This window comes from Aspergillus lentulus, assembly GCF_001445615.1.
Source record: "Aspergillus lentulus DNA, contig: Alt04, strain: IFM 54703, whole genome shotgun sequence".
In the NCBI taxonomy this organism is placed as follows: Eukaryota; Fungi; Ascomycota; class Eurotiomycetes; order Eurotiales; family Aspergillaceae; genus Aspergillus; species Aspergillus lentulus.
Genome location: NW_028322122.1, coordinates 4,320,543 through 4,336,532, shown reverse-complemented (window position 1 = coordinate 4,336,532; position 15,990 = coordinate 4,320,543). Strand labels below are relative to the sequence as shown.

Here is a 15,990-nt window from a genome sequence, read left to right as displayed (position 1 = left end):
TTGCATCACGAGGAATTTCGCGGTGTTGGACGAACGTCCAGTAAAACCATGGAACAAAAATAGAGAGTGTCAGTGAAATAGCCGTCACCCAGTAAGTATACAGTGGCACCCCAGAAAAATGAGGAAGGGCAAATAGGGCCTATAACCACTAGTAATTAGTATATATTGTCAAGTTGCAATATATTAACGGAAGGAAGCTTACCGCAATGTACGTTGGCGGGAAAAATAGAAATGTAAGTATGTTGAGTGACTTTAATACAGAGCTGTCACGCTTTGCCCCTTCAGCAATTTCTTGTGATCGTTTAGCAACTGATAAAGCCAGCAAGCCATCCCTTTGAAATAAAAGGGTGTGAATCTATGGCAGATGATCAGGAGCAAAGCGATTCCACCTTGTCTTTGCATAACTTACCACAGTTATCTGATTCTCGGCCCGCTGCTCATAGTAGGCCAGATCAGTTTCGCGCTGCGCCAGTAACAACACGATATTATGAAGCCATTGCTCGTATTGGTTGATAGAGCGGGCAACCTGGGTGAAAGACCTGCTGATTGTATGCCCTAATTGGTTACGTGTCTCCTGGATGGACTTGAGATAGCACTGAAGGAAACTCAGGCGACGAAGGGAAATTGACACTTGTTGTTTCGTCGTGTGTGCCAGTTTCGAAAGCTCGTCATTGAGTGTAAGGGCTTCTGTTCCAGGAATCTCTAGCCATCCATGGTACCCGGTTGCTCTTTCAATCGTTCCCAATTCGCGGCGAATCTTTTCAACGTAGCGTAGGTTCGCAGCTAGGCTTGCTTCGAGCAAGACAGTAGGAACGAAAAGAGGTTGCCCGATCATATCTTTGTGAGATTCCTGGGCCTTCCGGATAATGACTTGATCGCCAGGACTAGTTCGCAATCCCAGGATCAAACTAGTCTTGCTGTTGAATTCATGGTTGATGGCGAAAATGGAGGCGAAGCTAGTTGTGAGTCGAATAGAAACGATTAAAGCTGCAAGGATAGACAAGGTGTGGATCTGAGCACCAGTTTCCAGGTAATTGGAGTGTTTAACTCACTGATGGATTTGACTTCTCCAGTAACCTCATCATATTCGATGTGCCGTGTCTCAAATCCAGCCGAGGCGCGATGCTCCCAGGCATCTATCACGCCACCAAACTTATAGCGTTGTTCAAGTATGGTGAAGATTTCCTCGCTGATGGCGAGTTCCAGTACTTCATTCGAAGACAGAATATCCCCATGGGTATCGGGAGCGGCTGAAATTGTACTCGCGAAGCTAGAGCGGTTGGTGTTATTAAGTGCTGAATGAGCTGGTATGTGAGATTCTGGATATTTGGGTCATACATCCACTTCACGGTACCAATGAGGTTTGGCAGACGCGCAAGGTCACCCTGCTCAAGCGAGGGCGAAGGGAGAAGTTAGAATGAGAAGTCATATTAGTGGCAATAAGAAACATACCCTTTGGTCAAACCAACCATTAACAATTTCTTCACCTGTGATAGTGCCTTCATGAAATTCGCTCCGTCCGGACTGTGAACCGTCCCTGAATGAAAATTGAGAATAATAGCTTGATTGGATAGAACATACCTGGAAAAGTCGAAGCTCTGTAAATGTACAAGGCCTTGGATTGTAGTGAATATTTTGCAGTGCATTGGACTGGACCGTCGACTCCATTTCCGTGGGATGTTAATCAGTTGGGTCGGGAAAAATCCACAAGGGTTGTAAACAGCTCGATACCTACGATCTTCTCCACCAGACTCTTCCTTGAGGCGAATATTCCTGTCCTTATAAACAAAAATTCTGCAGCTGCATCCGGCAGGTATGGGCTCCGGGCCAATCAATAAGTGACGCGTCCTCCTGGCAAGGCTGGGTAAAAACCAAGACGAAGAGAGCAATACATTGGCATGGGGCTTGCAGTTATTGTCCGGTAACATCGGTCCGGGGTAGTCGGATTCGACAAAAGGCCAGATACTGGCAGTGAGACACCAGGCAAGAAAAAGCAAGAGTATATACACATGACATACTATTGCTTTTTTTAAGCCATTCAGATCTTTAAGAAAGCGCCAAAGGTTGCCTTGCTTATGATACGGACTGATGGAAAGCATATCAGCACAATCCAAAATGGCGGTTGGTATCAAGCTTGGAGGAACGAAGAAAAGCAGAAGAAGATCACACGACTACATCTGCCTCTGGAGACGCCCGTTGCCATCTGCCTATCACTAACTAATGTTCAAGGTGGCGTCCTTTCTCTCATGTTCAAATCGAACAACCTGTCACTATTTGGTAGGAAAAGCTTTTGTCCAATAGACTGCATGTCCTTGGAACTCAAGCCAATCCACATTCGAAAGACTTTCGCCTGATCGACCCTCTAGGCGTGGAGACAACCTGGCTAAGCCTGCTTATTTCCGTTAGCTGGCTTTTCTCCTCTCCGATGAAAAGTCCACATTCACAAACTTCCACGGCTCCACAGCCCAGGAAGCAGTCGAAGGATAGCACCGCGCCGGTGAAAACAACCTGCCATCTTTAACCCATTCCTTGGCTTCTAGTGTTGAAGAGGTCGTGTTTAAGTTTGGCATGTTCTGTTTATCCCATTTATTGAGACAATACAAGGTCTGTGTAGCTGGAGCTTAAGATTTCTCTATTAATTATAAGATATTAAGTCGGTGAATAATGGTCCACTCCATGTCGTGCCCAAGGCTGCTGCAAAAGTTGAGATCGAGCTCAGTTGATGCCAAGCCACAATCAGAATGCTGATTCACCTACATGATGGCCTGCAGTGCATCGCTCCTATTTGTTCACTGGACATACTGCGCCTAGTATAGTATACAATGAGGCATAAAAGTCTTGTGGGACTAAATATTAACTAATGACTAGTTCAGGGTTGCTGTTACTTCACAATGGATCAGTGACAGTTCTTAGAGGTTGGAACTTGGAACTGAACTTGGACTAAATGTAACTCTAGTTCTGTATAGCTTCAAACTGCTATTTCAGCCAAGAAATAATAGATAGAGAAGTTGAAAACTACTGTTTTGGGAGCATTATAGGCCTCCCTAGGAATTTTAGTTGTATAGTGGAAATGTAAGTTTTACTAGTGGCTATTGGCTAATGAGCTTTGCACTGTAGCTCCGCGCACATTGCTAATACGCGGAGAAAGCTGAAGTGTATTTGACTACATCTCTGGGGAACTGGAGAACCAACTGTCTTTCTTAGGTGTGGTCTCGCTAGGGCCGATTAGGACCGAGTGGATATGTGAAGAACAGCATGCTGCCATATCCTTGGGTCGTGGTGGCTGGGATCGAGGATGAGAGGTAATCAGTGTCTTCCGTGTGGAAAGCACACCTTCTGAGCTTCGCAACATGTAAGCAAAAATTGATGTCAGAGTTTTCTATATATCATATAGCGCACCTATGAAAGAGATGAAACCGGCGCAAATTGATTAGTTCAATATTAATCAATGAGGTAACGAGAGAAACAAATTAGGGAACCTTGAGAGACTATAGGGAGACTCAAGAGATGATACTAGAGGAGAGATATAGCAATGGATGAGTGGGAAGGTTTTGTACTAGTACAGGGGCCGGAAATTTATCTCTGATTATATGAATGTCATGGTTAGCAAATTACCTGCTGTGATGTTATTCGCACCTTTTTCTAACTGATAGTAAAAAGAAAATGGTTACTCTTGAGGTGCCAGCCTTCTTTTCAGCAGTTTAGAGGCTGTGCACTCAACTGCGGTGGCTGTGCTGCCTGTGCATGCATGGTCAGCCTGATGCGCATTGGACATCCCTCAACTCTTCTTCCTACCAAATGCAAACAAGCCTCCCCTGAGAGTACTTGCCATAATCGCGTTTTGGCAGACACGTTTCTTCCATCCAGCAACACCTACTCATACCGTGTTTTCCCGCCGAGTAAAATCGTGCCTGTCAGCCATAGCCCGATGAACGTCTCGCCGAGATGGATGCAAGAAGTGTTCGGAATGAAGACGATACTGAGACAAGATTGTGTCAACCTCCAAAGCGACAAAAGACTGTCCACTATGACAGGTCATCCACCCAACGGCACGATCAATATACCATCGCCTGGATCTGTGCGCTGTACATAGAGATGGCAGCAGCTCGGGCCATGCTGGATGAGGTCCATGAAGCTCTACCCAGGCATGTAGAGGACAGCAACACCTATGTACTGGGCAGCATCAAGCAACACAATGTCGTCATTGCGTGCTTGCCAGCAGCCCAATATGGAACGAACAACGCGGCGAACGTCATGACGAATATGAAGCGAACCTTCCCCGCTATCCGCGTCGGCTTGCTGGTCGGGATTGGTGGCGGCGTGCCGAGCAAGGCTGATGTGCGCTTAGGTGATGTTGTTGTTGGAACAAGGGTGATGCAATATGATCTTGGGAAAGTCGTTGGAAATGGAGAGCTCCGACGAACGGCGATCCCTAGGATTCCTCACCATTCGCTTGGGACAGCTGTGTCCGCCCTCCGTTCGAGACATGAGCTGAACCCCAGTCGAGTCCCATCCATCCTACGGCTGATGCTTGGAAGACACCCTGAATACGGTCGCCCAAGCTCCCCGGACCGACTGTTCCACGCGACATATGAGCATGAGTCTACAACGGCCAGCTGTGATGGGTGTGACCAGTTGAAGCTGGTTCCACGAAGCAGACGGATGTCGGACAGCATAATGATTCATTACGGCGCGATCGCCTCAGGGAACCAAGTCATAAGAAGCGGCACTACCCGGGACAACATTGCTCGAGAATTGGATATCATATGTTTTGAAATGGAGGCTGCTGGTCTGATGGACATTCTCCCTTGTCTCCCAATTCGGGGAATATGTGATTACTCAGATTCTCACAAGAGCAAGGAATGGCAGAGGTATGCTGCAGCAACCGCGGCCGCATACGCCAGGGAATTACTCGAGGACCTACCGGTGGCCAAAGGGCATGCAAAAGTTACCTGCACGCCAAATCCTTGTAAGTTAACTTAGTAGGTTTGGGAAGAGTCATTGCTGCTCACATCTGATGTGCAGATGAATGTTCATTGCACGAACACCGGCAGCGCTTGCTGGATTCCCTTAGGTTTGAGCAAATGGATTCTCGGAAATCAACTGTCAGAATCGCCCTCGCCAAAACATGCCGATGGTTTCTCAGCCACCCTGACTACCAAGCATGGCTTACTCCTGAAAACCTAACGCAACATCATGGCTTTCTGTGGATCAGTGGCAAGCCTGGCGCGGGCAAGTCGACAATCATGAAGTTTGCATACTCGAGTATGAAAAGCAAATCCCGCAACAAGCATGCTATCACTGCTTCCTTTTTCTTCAACGCTCGAGGCGAGCGTCTGGAAAAGTCAGTCGCAGGGATGTACCGGTCATTGCTGCTCCAGCTGCTTGAAGGGTACCCTGATCTCCAGGCGGTTTTAGATGATCCTGACATTGATTCTCAGAGTCAGAATGGATGCCCTTCCTTGGACGTCCTTAAGGACCTCTTTCGCAGCGCAGTTTCCGCCCTCGGTCAACGCTCCTTTACGTGCTTCGTCGATGCTCTCGATGAGTGTGACGAACAACAAGTTGTGGACATGGTTCAATACTTTGAGGAGCTGGCAGAACAATGCACAAATAAAGGTGTTCTACTCCAGATCTGTTTCTCCAGTCGACACTATCCCTACATAGCTATTCAACGAGGAGTCCGACTTACACTGGAGGACCAGTCAGGTCATGGCGAAGACCTGGCAACCTACGTCGCTAGCCGCCTTCAAATCGAAGACCCTGTACTTCTCGAAGACCTGCAGACTCAACTTCTCAGGAAAGCTGCGGGTGTTTTCATGTGGGTTGTGCTAGTCGTTAGTATCCTGAACAAGGAATATCGGCATAATGGACTGGCTTTGAGAAAGCGACTAGCGGAAATACCTGGTGATTTGAGCGAGCTGTTCAAGGACATCCTGAGACGCGACAAGGAGAATATGGCGGGTCTCCGTCTTTGCATCCTTTGGATTCTCCTTGCAAAACGGCCATTGCAACCGCAGGAGTTCTACCATGCTCTCTGGTCTGGATTGGCACTAGAAGACCAGGCTGATGAGCAAATCCCTGATGTCGGCGTCCCAGGTGTCTCAGACAGCCTTAACAGATTTAACAGATGTGTTATCAGCAACTCAAAAGGACTTGCTGAGGTCACAAAATCTAAGCAGCCAACTGTTCAATTCATACATGAATCCGTCCGAGACTTCCTCGTCAAAGAAAGGGGTCTACATGAATTGTGGCCTGAGCTTGGGTTTGATTGGGAGAGTTCAAGCCATGAGACTCTTAAGAAATGTTGCGACTCATACTTGGATCATACCTCAGTGCGTGCGTCTGTGAGTAAGGTGTTGTCACACAGACATGAGCTGCAATCAGGCATTTCAAATGAGTACCCATTTTTGGGGTATGCCAGTCAGCATGTTCTCTATCACGCCAACGCTGCGGCCAGAGCAGTTCCTCAAGACGAGTTCTTATCTTCTTTTCCCATATCCCACTGGGTCAAGGTCAACAATCTTTTCGAAAAGTTCAAAATTCGTGGATACAGCTCAGACGCGAGTCTCTTCTACATTCTCGCAGACAAAGGATACCCTGAGCTCATCCGCACGAGACTCAAAAAGGATCCGCATATTCATGTTTCCGGAGAGAGATACGGATACCCGCTGTTTGCCGCTTTGGCAAACGGTAACAAAGACGTTGTTGCTGCTGTTCTGCAATCGCCGTCAAGTGCGTGCAGTGAAGTTGATACAGATGGTCTGACCTACAGGAAAGACTTGAAACAATACGCCAAACGAACACCACTATCCTGGGCTGCGCAGGAGGGTCGAATAAACATTATCAAGCAGCTCCTCCAGACGGAGACGTCCGTTGATGACAAGGATGCGACGGGCAGAACACCACTTTCGCGGGCCTCAGGGAACGGGCATGAGGCGGTGGCGGAGCTGCTCATTAACAGGGGAGCAGATGTCAATGCTGGCAATTATGGAAGGACCCCACTCTTGCATGCCGTAGAGGAGGGTCATGAGGAGGTAGCAAAGCTGCTCATTAATAAGGGAGCAGATGTTAATGCTGGCAAATATTATTGTTGGACTCCGCTCTACTACGCCATAGGAAAGGGTTATCAGGAGGTAGCAAAGCTACTTATTAACATGGGAGCAGATATCAATGTCTGTGATACTGATGGATCGACTCCACTATCACACGCCTCAACATACGGCTATCAGGAGGTAGCAAAGCTGCTTATTGACAAGGGAGCATATGTCAATGTTTGTAATGACCAGGGATGGACTCCACTCATACGAGCCTCAATATGTGGCCATGAGGAGGTAGCAAAGCTACTCATTGACATGGGAGCAGATGTCAACATCTGTGATAAAGATGGATGGACTCCACTATCACACGCGTCACTGCGCGACTATAAGACCATGGTGAATCTCCTTATTGACAGAGGAGCAGATGTCAATCTCCCTGATAACCAGGGATGGACTCCACTATTACATGCCTTATCGAAGAGCCATGAGGTGGTAGCAAAGCAGCTTATCGCTAAAGGTGCAGATTTTAATTTGCAACAACAATGCTGGATTGACTGGGATGCTTTCCTTAACAGCTCCGGGAGTACAAAAACGTCGTCTATCTGAAACTCCTAATGGGGTCAGTTCTGAGGCGGAAGCAGACCCAGAGGATAATGCCAGAAAGCGAACTCGTTATGAGAGCGATTACGTTCCAGGTTTCCCCTCTGTGGGCTCGGACAATTGAGCTCGGAACTTTTGGAGCTCCTTAAACTAGGTGGCCGAAAGAGCACTGAGCATATATCCTTGCAGTGGATTAATTATGCATTAAATACGCAGCAGTGGGCCACGTCAGGCGTCCCTTGCCAAGTTCAGCTCTCTGAGCATTGCACAGCCAGGCTGTTACCGCATTCGAGTGATCTCTGTGCTGCCTCACACAGCAGAGTCACCACAAAGGAGTATGTCGACTCGGGGGGGATCCATGTCCATGCAGGAGCAGAAGCCGTTCAGCGTCCAAGTACGTATTGTCCCAGTATTTGTATCGCACCAGCGCTTGAATATCGCGATCACAGGCTGACCGATTCCAGCGCCTTTGCGGATATTTAAGCTCCAGGATATGACGGCGGAAAATATGATATAACATTGGCTGACATCGCCGCGTGGCAGAGAGCATATTTCGAGCCTCACTCAATAGTGGGACTTGACTCACATCGCTCTTCATAGATTTAGGGGTATCATAATTTAAACGACCGGATGCTTCTAGCCACGAACCTTATGGGGGCATATTATTGTCTACGGGCCAAGGAGTACAGCTGGATCACTGGAATTCTGTGATTGTTCGGCTCCGGTGTTCTGTGTTTTGATTTTGCAATTAATTTCACTTCTGAGTCGAGGAAGCACAAGGTTACTTGTGCAGCGAGGGATGTTCGATACCCAATTCTACACTAGATCAAGAGTGATGAAAAGGATAGAGCGTAATGGTCTAGCTACTCAATTAGTCTGTATGGTCAGCCATTCCGGCTCTACACGTCAGCATGAAACGGAACTTAGTGAGATTCTGGTGCACGTGGTCTCGAGATAAGTAAGGGCTTTGTCGAGAAACATTAAATATCCTAGAAGTGTTTACTGAGCTTGCAACAGCAGTGCAAAATGATTATCGGTTACGTCTGGACTTGCGCCTTGTCCGAGCCGAATTCGGTTTGGCAAGAACTTCTCCCTAGCACGTTAGCAATACAGGTATATGCAGCGAGCATTATAAGGCAACAATGATGTTGCTATTGAAGTCTACGAAATTTTTCTAGCTGCATGTTTATCGTTTCTCCTGGACAATTTGAATTATTCTAACTATTTTGAGCCAGTGCCCACCGCTATATTGTTTTCTAGTTGCTACCTGCGGGCGTAAAACCGTGGAGCGACCATAGGCTACATAATGCCTGACCTAACTTCCACTTTCTACCCTCGCATGACAAAGAGGCCACCGTTTACTGTGGAAGTTCCAGATGGCATCGATAATGCGTGTGAAGCACGTCCTCGTCGCTCCCCTACAGCAGCAAATGTGTTTACTTTCCGCCCCTACAGATGACGTGGAAACAACGTATGACATCTTCCGCTGGGCTGCGCGAAGATTTTCACCTGCAAAAGCTGCAGGTACTCGCCGGATTATAGGGAGCTACGACGAGAGATCTGTGGTCGGAAGGATGGTTGACGGTGTTGAGAAAACCATGCCGAAAATTTGGACGCGCTATGAGCTCAGTGGATATACATACTTGTCATTCTTGGAGTACGATTGCCTTGCCCTTGATCTGGGTCGTGGATTGAGGAAGCTCGGTCTCGGAAAGGGCAGCAAAATCCATCTCTATGGTGCAACTAGGTAAGGCCATCGCCTCCGTGCTTACAGCTCAGGTGAGCAGATTCAAGATCTCCTACTTATGGCGCAGTCTGCATTGGTTAGCAATGTCACACGGTGAGATACCACCAAATCAACATACAATACAAAAATTCACTAAATAGAGAAACAAAGGAGCCGCATCGCACTCGATTGTTGTTGTAACTGCGTATGATTCTTAGGTGAACAAGGACTACAGCATTCAATCAATGAAACTGAGAGCACGGCAATCTTTATAGACTCTCAGCTCATGCCATCCTTGATAAGAGTCTTGAGCCATGCCCAATCTTTGCGCCACATCATATATAACAACACTGCGACAAAGCTATACAGCGAAACCTTGAAGCAGATACAATCTGATTTTCCGCATATTATGGTCATCGGCTTCGACGAGCTCCGCAGGTCAGGAACTGTGTGTCCCACTGAGCCTACACCACCGGGCAAAGATGACCTATGTTGTATAATGTACACCTCAGGGTCAATGGGTCCGCCGAAGGGCGTGTGCTTAACACACGGTATGATAGTGGCAGCAGGTAAGCTTTAGTGATTCTCTCCATGCTTCAGATCCTGCTTACCATAGCTTTGTTTATTTTCTTTGGCAGTCGCGAGTATGGACGCAGTCGTGGGGAAACACATTAGTCCAAAGGACGCAATATTGACGTATCTCCCCCAGGCACACATTATCGAGTTCGTCTTTGAGAATATGTGCCAGTACTGGGGTTGCACTATGGGACACGGTAGCCCTAGAACGCTCTCTAACGCTTCAGTCTTGAATTGCAAGGGAGATATTTGCGAGGTCCGACCCACGAGTCTCGTCGGCGTACCTGCCATGTGGGAATCAATCAAGAAGGGAATTACTGGGGTTGTCGCCGCCAAAAGTTGGCTCAGCAATTGCCTCTTCTGGGGATCTCTCCGCATGAGATCCTGGCTCCTGGACCATTCTTTTCCTGGCATTAGTCTCCTTCGACTCCGTGATCTTCAACACGGTGAAAGAGGCCGCTGGTGGGCGACTGAGAATCATAATGAACGGTGGCGGGCCAATCTCCAAGGACACTCAGATATTTCTCTCCTTGGCGACTGCTCCTTTGATAAATAGGTAGGGACTGACAGAGACATGCGGTACGGGTGCGATCAATGATCTGTTAGCATGGGATCCGAATGCGGTTGGCGGGCTTCCGGCTTCTGTCGAAATCAAGCTAGTGGACGTCCCTGAAAGTGGCTATTCAACGAAACACGATCCTCCTCAAGGAGAGATCCTGATTCGCGGCCCAAGTGTGGCAACTGGGTATTACAAAAACGAGCTGGAGACCAAGGAAGCTTTCACAACAGATCAGTGGTTCCGAACTGGCGATATTGGAGAGTGGGACCGGAACGAGCACCTGAGAATCATTGACCCCAAGAAAAATCTAGTGAAATCTCTCAACGGTGAATACATTGTCTTGGAAAAACTCGAGTCAATCTACCGATCCGCAGCCGTGGTGCAGAACGTGTGCGTCTATGCGGCCTCAAATCAACGACAACCGATCGCTATCATCGTACCCCATCGGCTTGTGTTGCGGAAGCTTACCCTGGAACAACCCACAAGCAAGCCGCGCTCACTAGTGGTGCAACAGCTACAGGAAGTCGGTTAGGCTAGTGACCTGAAGAGTTTTGAAATCGTCTGCGCCGTTGTCATCTGCGATGATGAGTGGACTACAGAGAACGTAAGTTACGTCGCACATTGCTCTCGGTATCCGGCATCTAGTAACACTCAGGCCAGGGGTTCTTGTCCGCGGCCCAAAAGCTTGTGAGAAAGACAATATTTACTCGCTTCCGAAAGGTGATCGATCAAGCTTATGCGAGGTGACTGAATACGGGATGGCCGCCGTCCCAGAGAATGCATGATATGATCAAGAGCTATCAGAGATGCTCGGTTCTCCCCAGATATGAAAAGGCATGGAAACTGTATGGCGATACTGCATGCAACTGTACATTAGTGATTCACTTGCAGCGAACCGCAGTTGATGTATCATTCAATTATCTTTTCCCCGTTCACATCAGAAGCGTTGGAGTTAGACTAAGCAGTTCGCGATGGAGAAGGGAGACCAATCCTCGGTGCGAGCTTGTGGTGCATCACATATACTCTCCGAGGCGAGCCTAAACCGAGGGTATCTGGGGAAATTCGGGTCGGCTCCATCTGTATTGACTTCTACTCTGCGAAATACTGTTTCTCCCAACTAAATGTCGCCAGAGATGCATCATTTGGGAATTGCCATCACGCTAAACACAAGTGACTTCCCTGCTTGATGACATTAAAAGAACAAACTTGAGCTGTTCAGGCCTGCCGCCATGCATTGGCTGTCCAAGCGAGAACCGCGGCGTGTCAAGACATTGTGGCCCGGTTTTATCAGTAAACCTATCCTTGGTGCACTCCTTCTGTATGTAATATACCAGCATTGCCCTTCAGTATCCTCGACCGTACGCCACCTAAAAATTTCCCAACTGGGGATCTTGCCCACCCAGCAGATAGTAGATCATTAATATCTAATACACCTCTATAAGTAGGGAGGTGTAGATAGCTTCATTAGACCTTTTAAGGGTAACGTAGTTCTCAAGCATTCGCTAACGTATCGACCTTGAAAATACCATCATGAAAACTGAGAGAATATGAACTATGAGTGTACAGGGGAGGTTTTTCAGCGTTTTCAGCGTGCTGGTTCGGCGTGGACGATCGTCAGAACCAGAATCCGCCCAAGGAGAATAGTAGAGGAACTTACGCAGTACTTGACCGCAAAAGCTGTTGAGGTGACCGGTAAGTCCCCAATTAGTCGCCACCAGGTACATTATTATGCATCTTGATAGAATTGTACACATAAATCAAACATTTGCGTCAGGGACAAAACACAGATCGTCTTCATCCCAATACTCAGCTAACATGCATAGTGTCTAGGTCGGAACTAGCACAATCGGGTCCCCATGGATGATCAAAGATCGGATCACATTCACATGTCGTAGCCGCATTGGCTAGCCGAGCCGGGTCAATTCCCCGTAAATCTAAGCCGAACTCGGCTCGGCTACAAGCCTACAACGTAGATGGGCGTAAGCTGGCGCAAAAGTTGTTGCTTGAACCGGGAACGCAGATAGTGTCAGACCGCGAGCTTGGTATGGAGCAGGTAACGCGCTGAGAGCCTAACGGTCTTCGGCAAACTGTATAATCTATAAGCATTAGTCCTTTCTCATGCCATATGTTTTGTTACTCGAGTGGAAGGCAATCCGCCGAAAAATCAACATTATCGTCCTACCTCTCACACAATGCACGGCGAGACGCACCAAGTCATGATGGGCTTGTTTGATACCTCCCTGCCTGAAATTTTAGCGTCAATCAATTTATGGAAAGTCGCGACCATCGTTTTGCTGGCGATGAATGTCAAATGCCTCCCTTTCGTGTGGCATGTAGGTCGCCTTCCCTAGGACATTGAGAATCACAGCTATTGACTGCGTGCTAGTATCGCATCTTTAGGCCCCTGGTGAGAGCCGCGTGGCGAAGACTTCGCTCTGGCCCTCAGTCAGCGGTGATCCCTGACTCCAAGACGCCGACGGTGTTCCTGCCCTCGATCACCAGCACCTACGCTCCCTTATTTGAATGCGACTACAACCTGCACAAGTCAAACAGTACATACTTCACTGACTTAGATGCGAGCCGATCATATCTTCTCTCCGCCCTCTGTTATGACGGGTTGGTCACGGTTGACCGCGAACTAGCCGCCGAGGGAAAGAAGGGCATGTTGGCTGCTATTATCGGGTCAGTCACCACTAGCTTCAAGAAAGAGATCCGGATCTTCCAGGAGTACGAGGTGTGGTCCAGGATTCTTACGTGGGATCGAAAATGGCTCTATATTGTGACCCATTTCGTCCAGAAAGGCTCAGTGAAACCGGCAGGCTATTTAACCGAGAAATCCACGCGCCTTGACTCGAAGAGCTCCATCGGAGAATCCAAATGCGGCTCTAGCCAACCGGTTATTTTTGCTACATCGATTTCCAAATATGTGTTTAAGAAAGGGAGGCTCACTATCTCTCCGGAACGAATTTTGAGAGCTTCCGGCCTCCTGGGACAGGATAAGAAGGGAGAAGAGAAACGCGGGGTTCGACCTACCGATGTTCAAGGACGTACAAGCGACTCGGGCGTTCCTGAAGACATTGAGTCGGAACGCCTCAAGGGTATGATATACGCTGAATCCTGGAACCAATTGGACCCCCTCCACGAAGAACTACTCAAGCCAGATGAGTTGATCAACGGGGTACTAGCTATAAATCATGTTGGAGACATCTCGCTCCCATGGAAACGATTTCCAAGAGCCTAGGAGTAGGGGTCTTAGAGCAGTTATGATTACCAGTGTCGGCCAACTAGGGGGATGCCTCCCGCTTTGTGTATTGCATGACCAGGATAAGGTCTTGACGCGGAATCATGAAACTTTTTTACGTCTTAGTATGCAGAATAAAAGCAAATACAATCCAGAAACTAATGCTCCGTACCATTTGGCAGAGACAAAGAAGAATGAACCTACGGTCAGGGTCGCCACTCAAAGCTGTAATTGAGGAGTCATTGGTGCAGTATCCACGCTTGTGGGGGTCAGCCCTTGTCCCACAAATATAATGATTTCCGTCCCCCATCGTACTAAAGGTGGTGATCATCGCTGCTCACTGTAGAACCTTTGGTCTTCGTCATTAATTAGCCCAACTACCAGGCGTCATGTATCCATCGAATCTGGCTCGTCATCTTGACCCCCAGGAGCAAAATATCCTGGAGCAGCGAGGCGTCTTTGACCTTTCGGATAGGTCAATGTGTGATACCCTTGTGGAGACTTTTTCACCTGGGTTGCGCCCATCGTACCCATCATAGACCGGCTCGATTTCCTATGCCACTACCAGGATCCAATCTCGCCTCCTTCACTTCTCTTGCTACATGCCATGTTCACCGTCGCTTCAAGGCCTTGTTCATCTGGAAGTCAGGACACTGGGGGGTTGTCTCCACGGAGTTTCTACAAGAAGGCAAAAGCCTTGTACGATGCAGGCTACGAACAAGATCCAATCCCGCTCATCCAGTCAACGCTATTGCTAGGCCTATACTGGGAGGGGCCCGAAGGTACTTAGGCACACTGGGGCCTTTCTGTTTGGTTAGCTAACAGCTTGTGCCAGATATCACTGAGAATGGTCTATTCTACTGGAGCCGTTTGAGTATTGCTCTAGCCCAGGCCCAAGGGCTGCACCTTAGGTTAGAAACTCTCAAGCGGTTCCTACCTAGTGTCTGCATCTTACTGAATTTATGATATTTGGGCAGTGAGAGAATTGCATCTTATAGTCGGTCAACACAAAGGCTGCTAAGACGCATATGGTGGGCGCTCTATACGCGTGATCGTGCCGTAGCAGCAGCTTTTGGCCGGCCAACGCATGTAGACTTGGACGATTGTACCATTGAATCGCTAACTCTACAGGACTTCGAGGGAGGAATTGACTGCTCTGATAGGCTCCATGTCGATGCAGACGAAAATGCTCTCTTTTTCATAGAATACCTGAACCTATGGCGTATTCTGGACAAAATCCCATCGCAAGTAAATTCTTCAAGTCCTACGCTCGAGGGTCAGATCCGCCACACAGCGCAAGAGTTACATGCATGGTACATCTCTTGTCCTTCAATAATGCACTGGAGACCCTCCTGTCATAAGTTCCTGCCATCTCTTCTCTGCTCGAGCTACTAGTAGGTTCTCTTGCATGCATATTCGCGGCGGCTCGAGTTGACTGGTCCTCTGTAGCGCTGCTATATGTAGCATTCAGCTGCCATGTCTCCCAGAGATGTCAGAAGAGTCTGAAATATCTTGCTTGAACGCTGCGACTATGATTGTGTCTGTACTCGAGACACTACACTCTTATCGGCAACTGCAATACACTCCAACATTTGTGTGAGTCACTCGATCACGGATCTAGACCCTCGACTACTTATGACTAGATGACTGATCCACAAATTAGTATTTGGCATGCACTTCTCTCGTACGTGTCCTTCAAGGTCCGGCTAACAAGCCGGTCTCCGTTACTATTGTACACGTTAGGAAGGAGTATGGACACGCTGATCCAACTTCTGCGAGAACTGTCCTTGGTCTGGCCTATTGCTACGCCTGTGGTGGAGCTTTTGCAAACTGCTACGTCAAATGATCGATTCTCTGAGGTCATGAAAAAAGCTCGTGCCAGGCTTCAACAGCAGGCAAATAGTGATTCGATTCTTGTGGCAGAACAGCCGAGGCATACGCCGTTTAGGAGACCTACGCCGAAACATATCTTTCTTCCCCGCAGTCGCATCGTTGTACGTTCTATGGTTTCTGGAGTCCTGAGTCACGAGGTATATAGGGAAAGGAAAGCGAACCCTGCTGAAGATACGGCGCAGTCGATTGAACCAGATAGCAGAGGTCGTACAGAAACTCTATATTTTGACCAGCCTGGCCTTGACTGTGATCCAGGAAATATTGTACAGATTCTTCATCAATATGTCAGACTCGGGAAGTCTCTTGAGAACGGAACTGACTCTTACCGTTATACCCTGCCCCTCTCACCGTTGAC

General features: G+C 48.1%; 3 protein-coding genes across 3 annotated transcripts; 2 read left to right on the top strand and 1 right to left on the bottom strand.

Moving 5' to 3' along the window:
* Positions 1 to 355: 355 nt before the first annotated feature.
* ALT_2693 (uncharacterized protein) lies at positions 356 to 1,668 on the bottom strand (the record flags this gene model as incomplete). Its single annotated transcript, XM_033561801.2, has 5 exons — positions 356 to 987; positions 1,053 to 1,270; positions 1,339 to 1,385; positions 1,453 to 1,524; positions 1,582 to 1,668. The coding sequence occupies 5 exons, from the start codon at positions 1,666 to 1,668 to the stop codon at positions 356 to 358; spliced, it is 1,056 nt and encodes a 351-aa protein (XP_033417692.2).
* Positions 1,669 to 3,945: 2,277 nt separating this feature from the next.
* Positions 3,946 to 11,033, top strand: ALT_2692 (uncharacterized protein; the record flags this gene model as incomplete). Its single annotated transcript, XM_089599401.1, has 4 exons — positions 3,946 to 4,969; positions 5,026 to 7,557; positions 7,616 to 7,746; positions 10,503 to 11,033. 4 exons carry the CDS (start codon positions 3,946 to 3,948, stop codon positions 11,031 to 11,033), a joined length of 4,218 nt encoding a protein of 1,405 aa, XP_089456547.1.
* A 1,660-nt stretch (positions 11,034 to 12,693) lies between these two features.
* Positions 12,694 to 13,742, top strand: ALT_2691 (acyl-CoA thioesterase; the record flags this gene model as incomplete). The annotated part of the gene is made up of 2 exons (XM_033561804.2): positions 12,694 to 12,834; positions 12,888 to 13,742. The coding sequence occupies 2 exons, from the start codon at positions 12,694 to 12,696 to the stop codon at positions 13,740 to 13,742; spliced, it is 996 nt and encodes a 331-aa protein (XP_033417695.2).
* Positions 13,743 to 15,990: the final 2,248 nt, after the last annotated feature.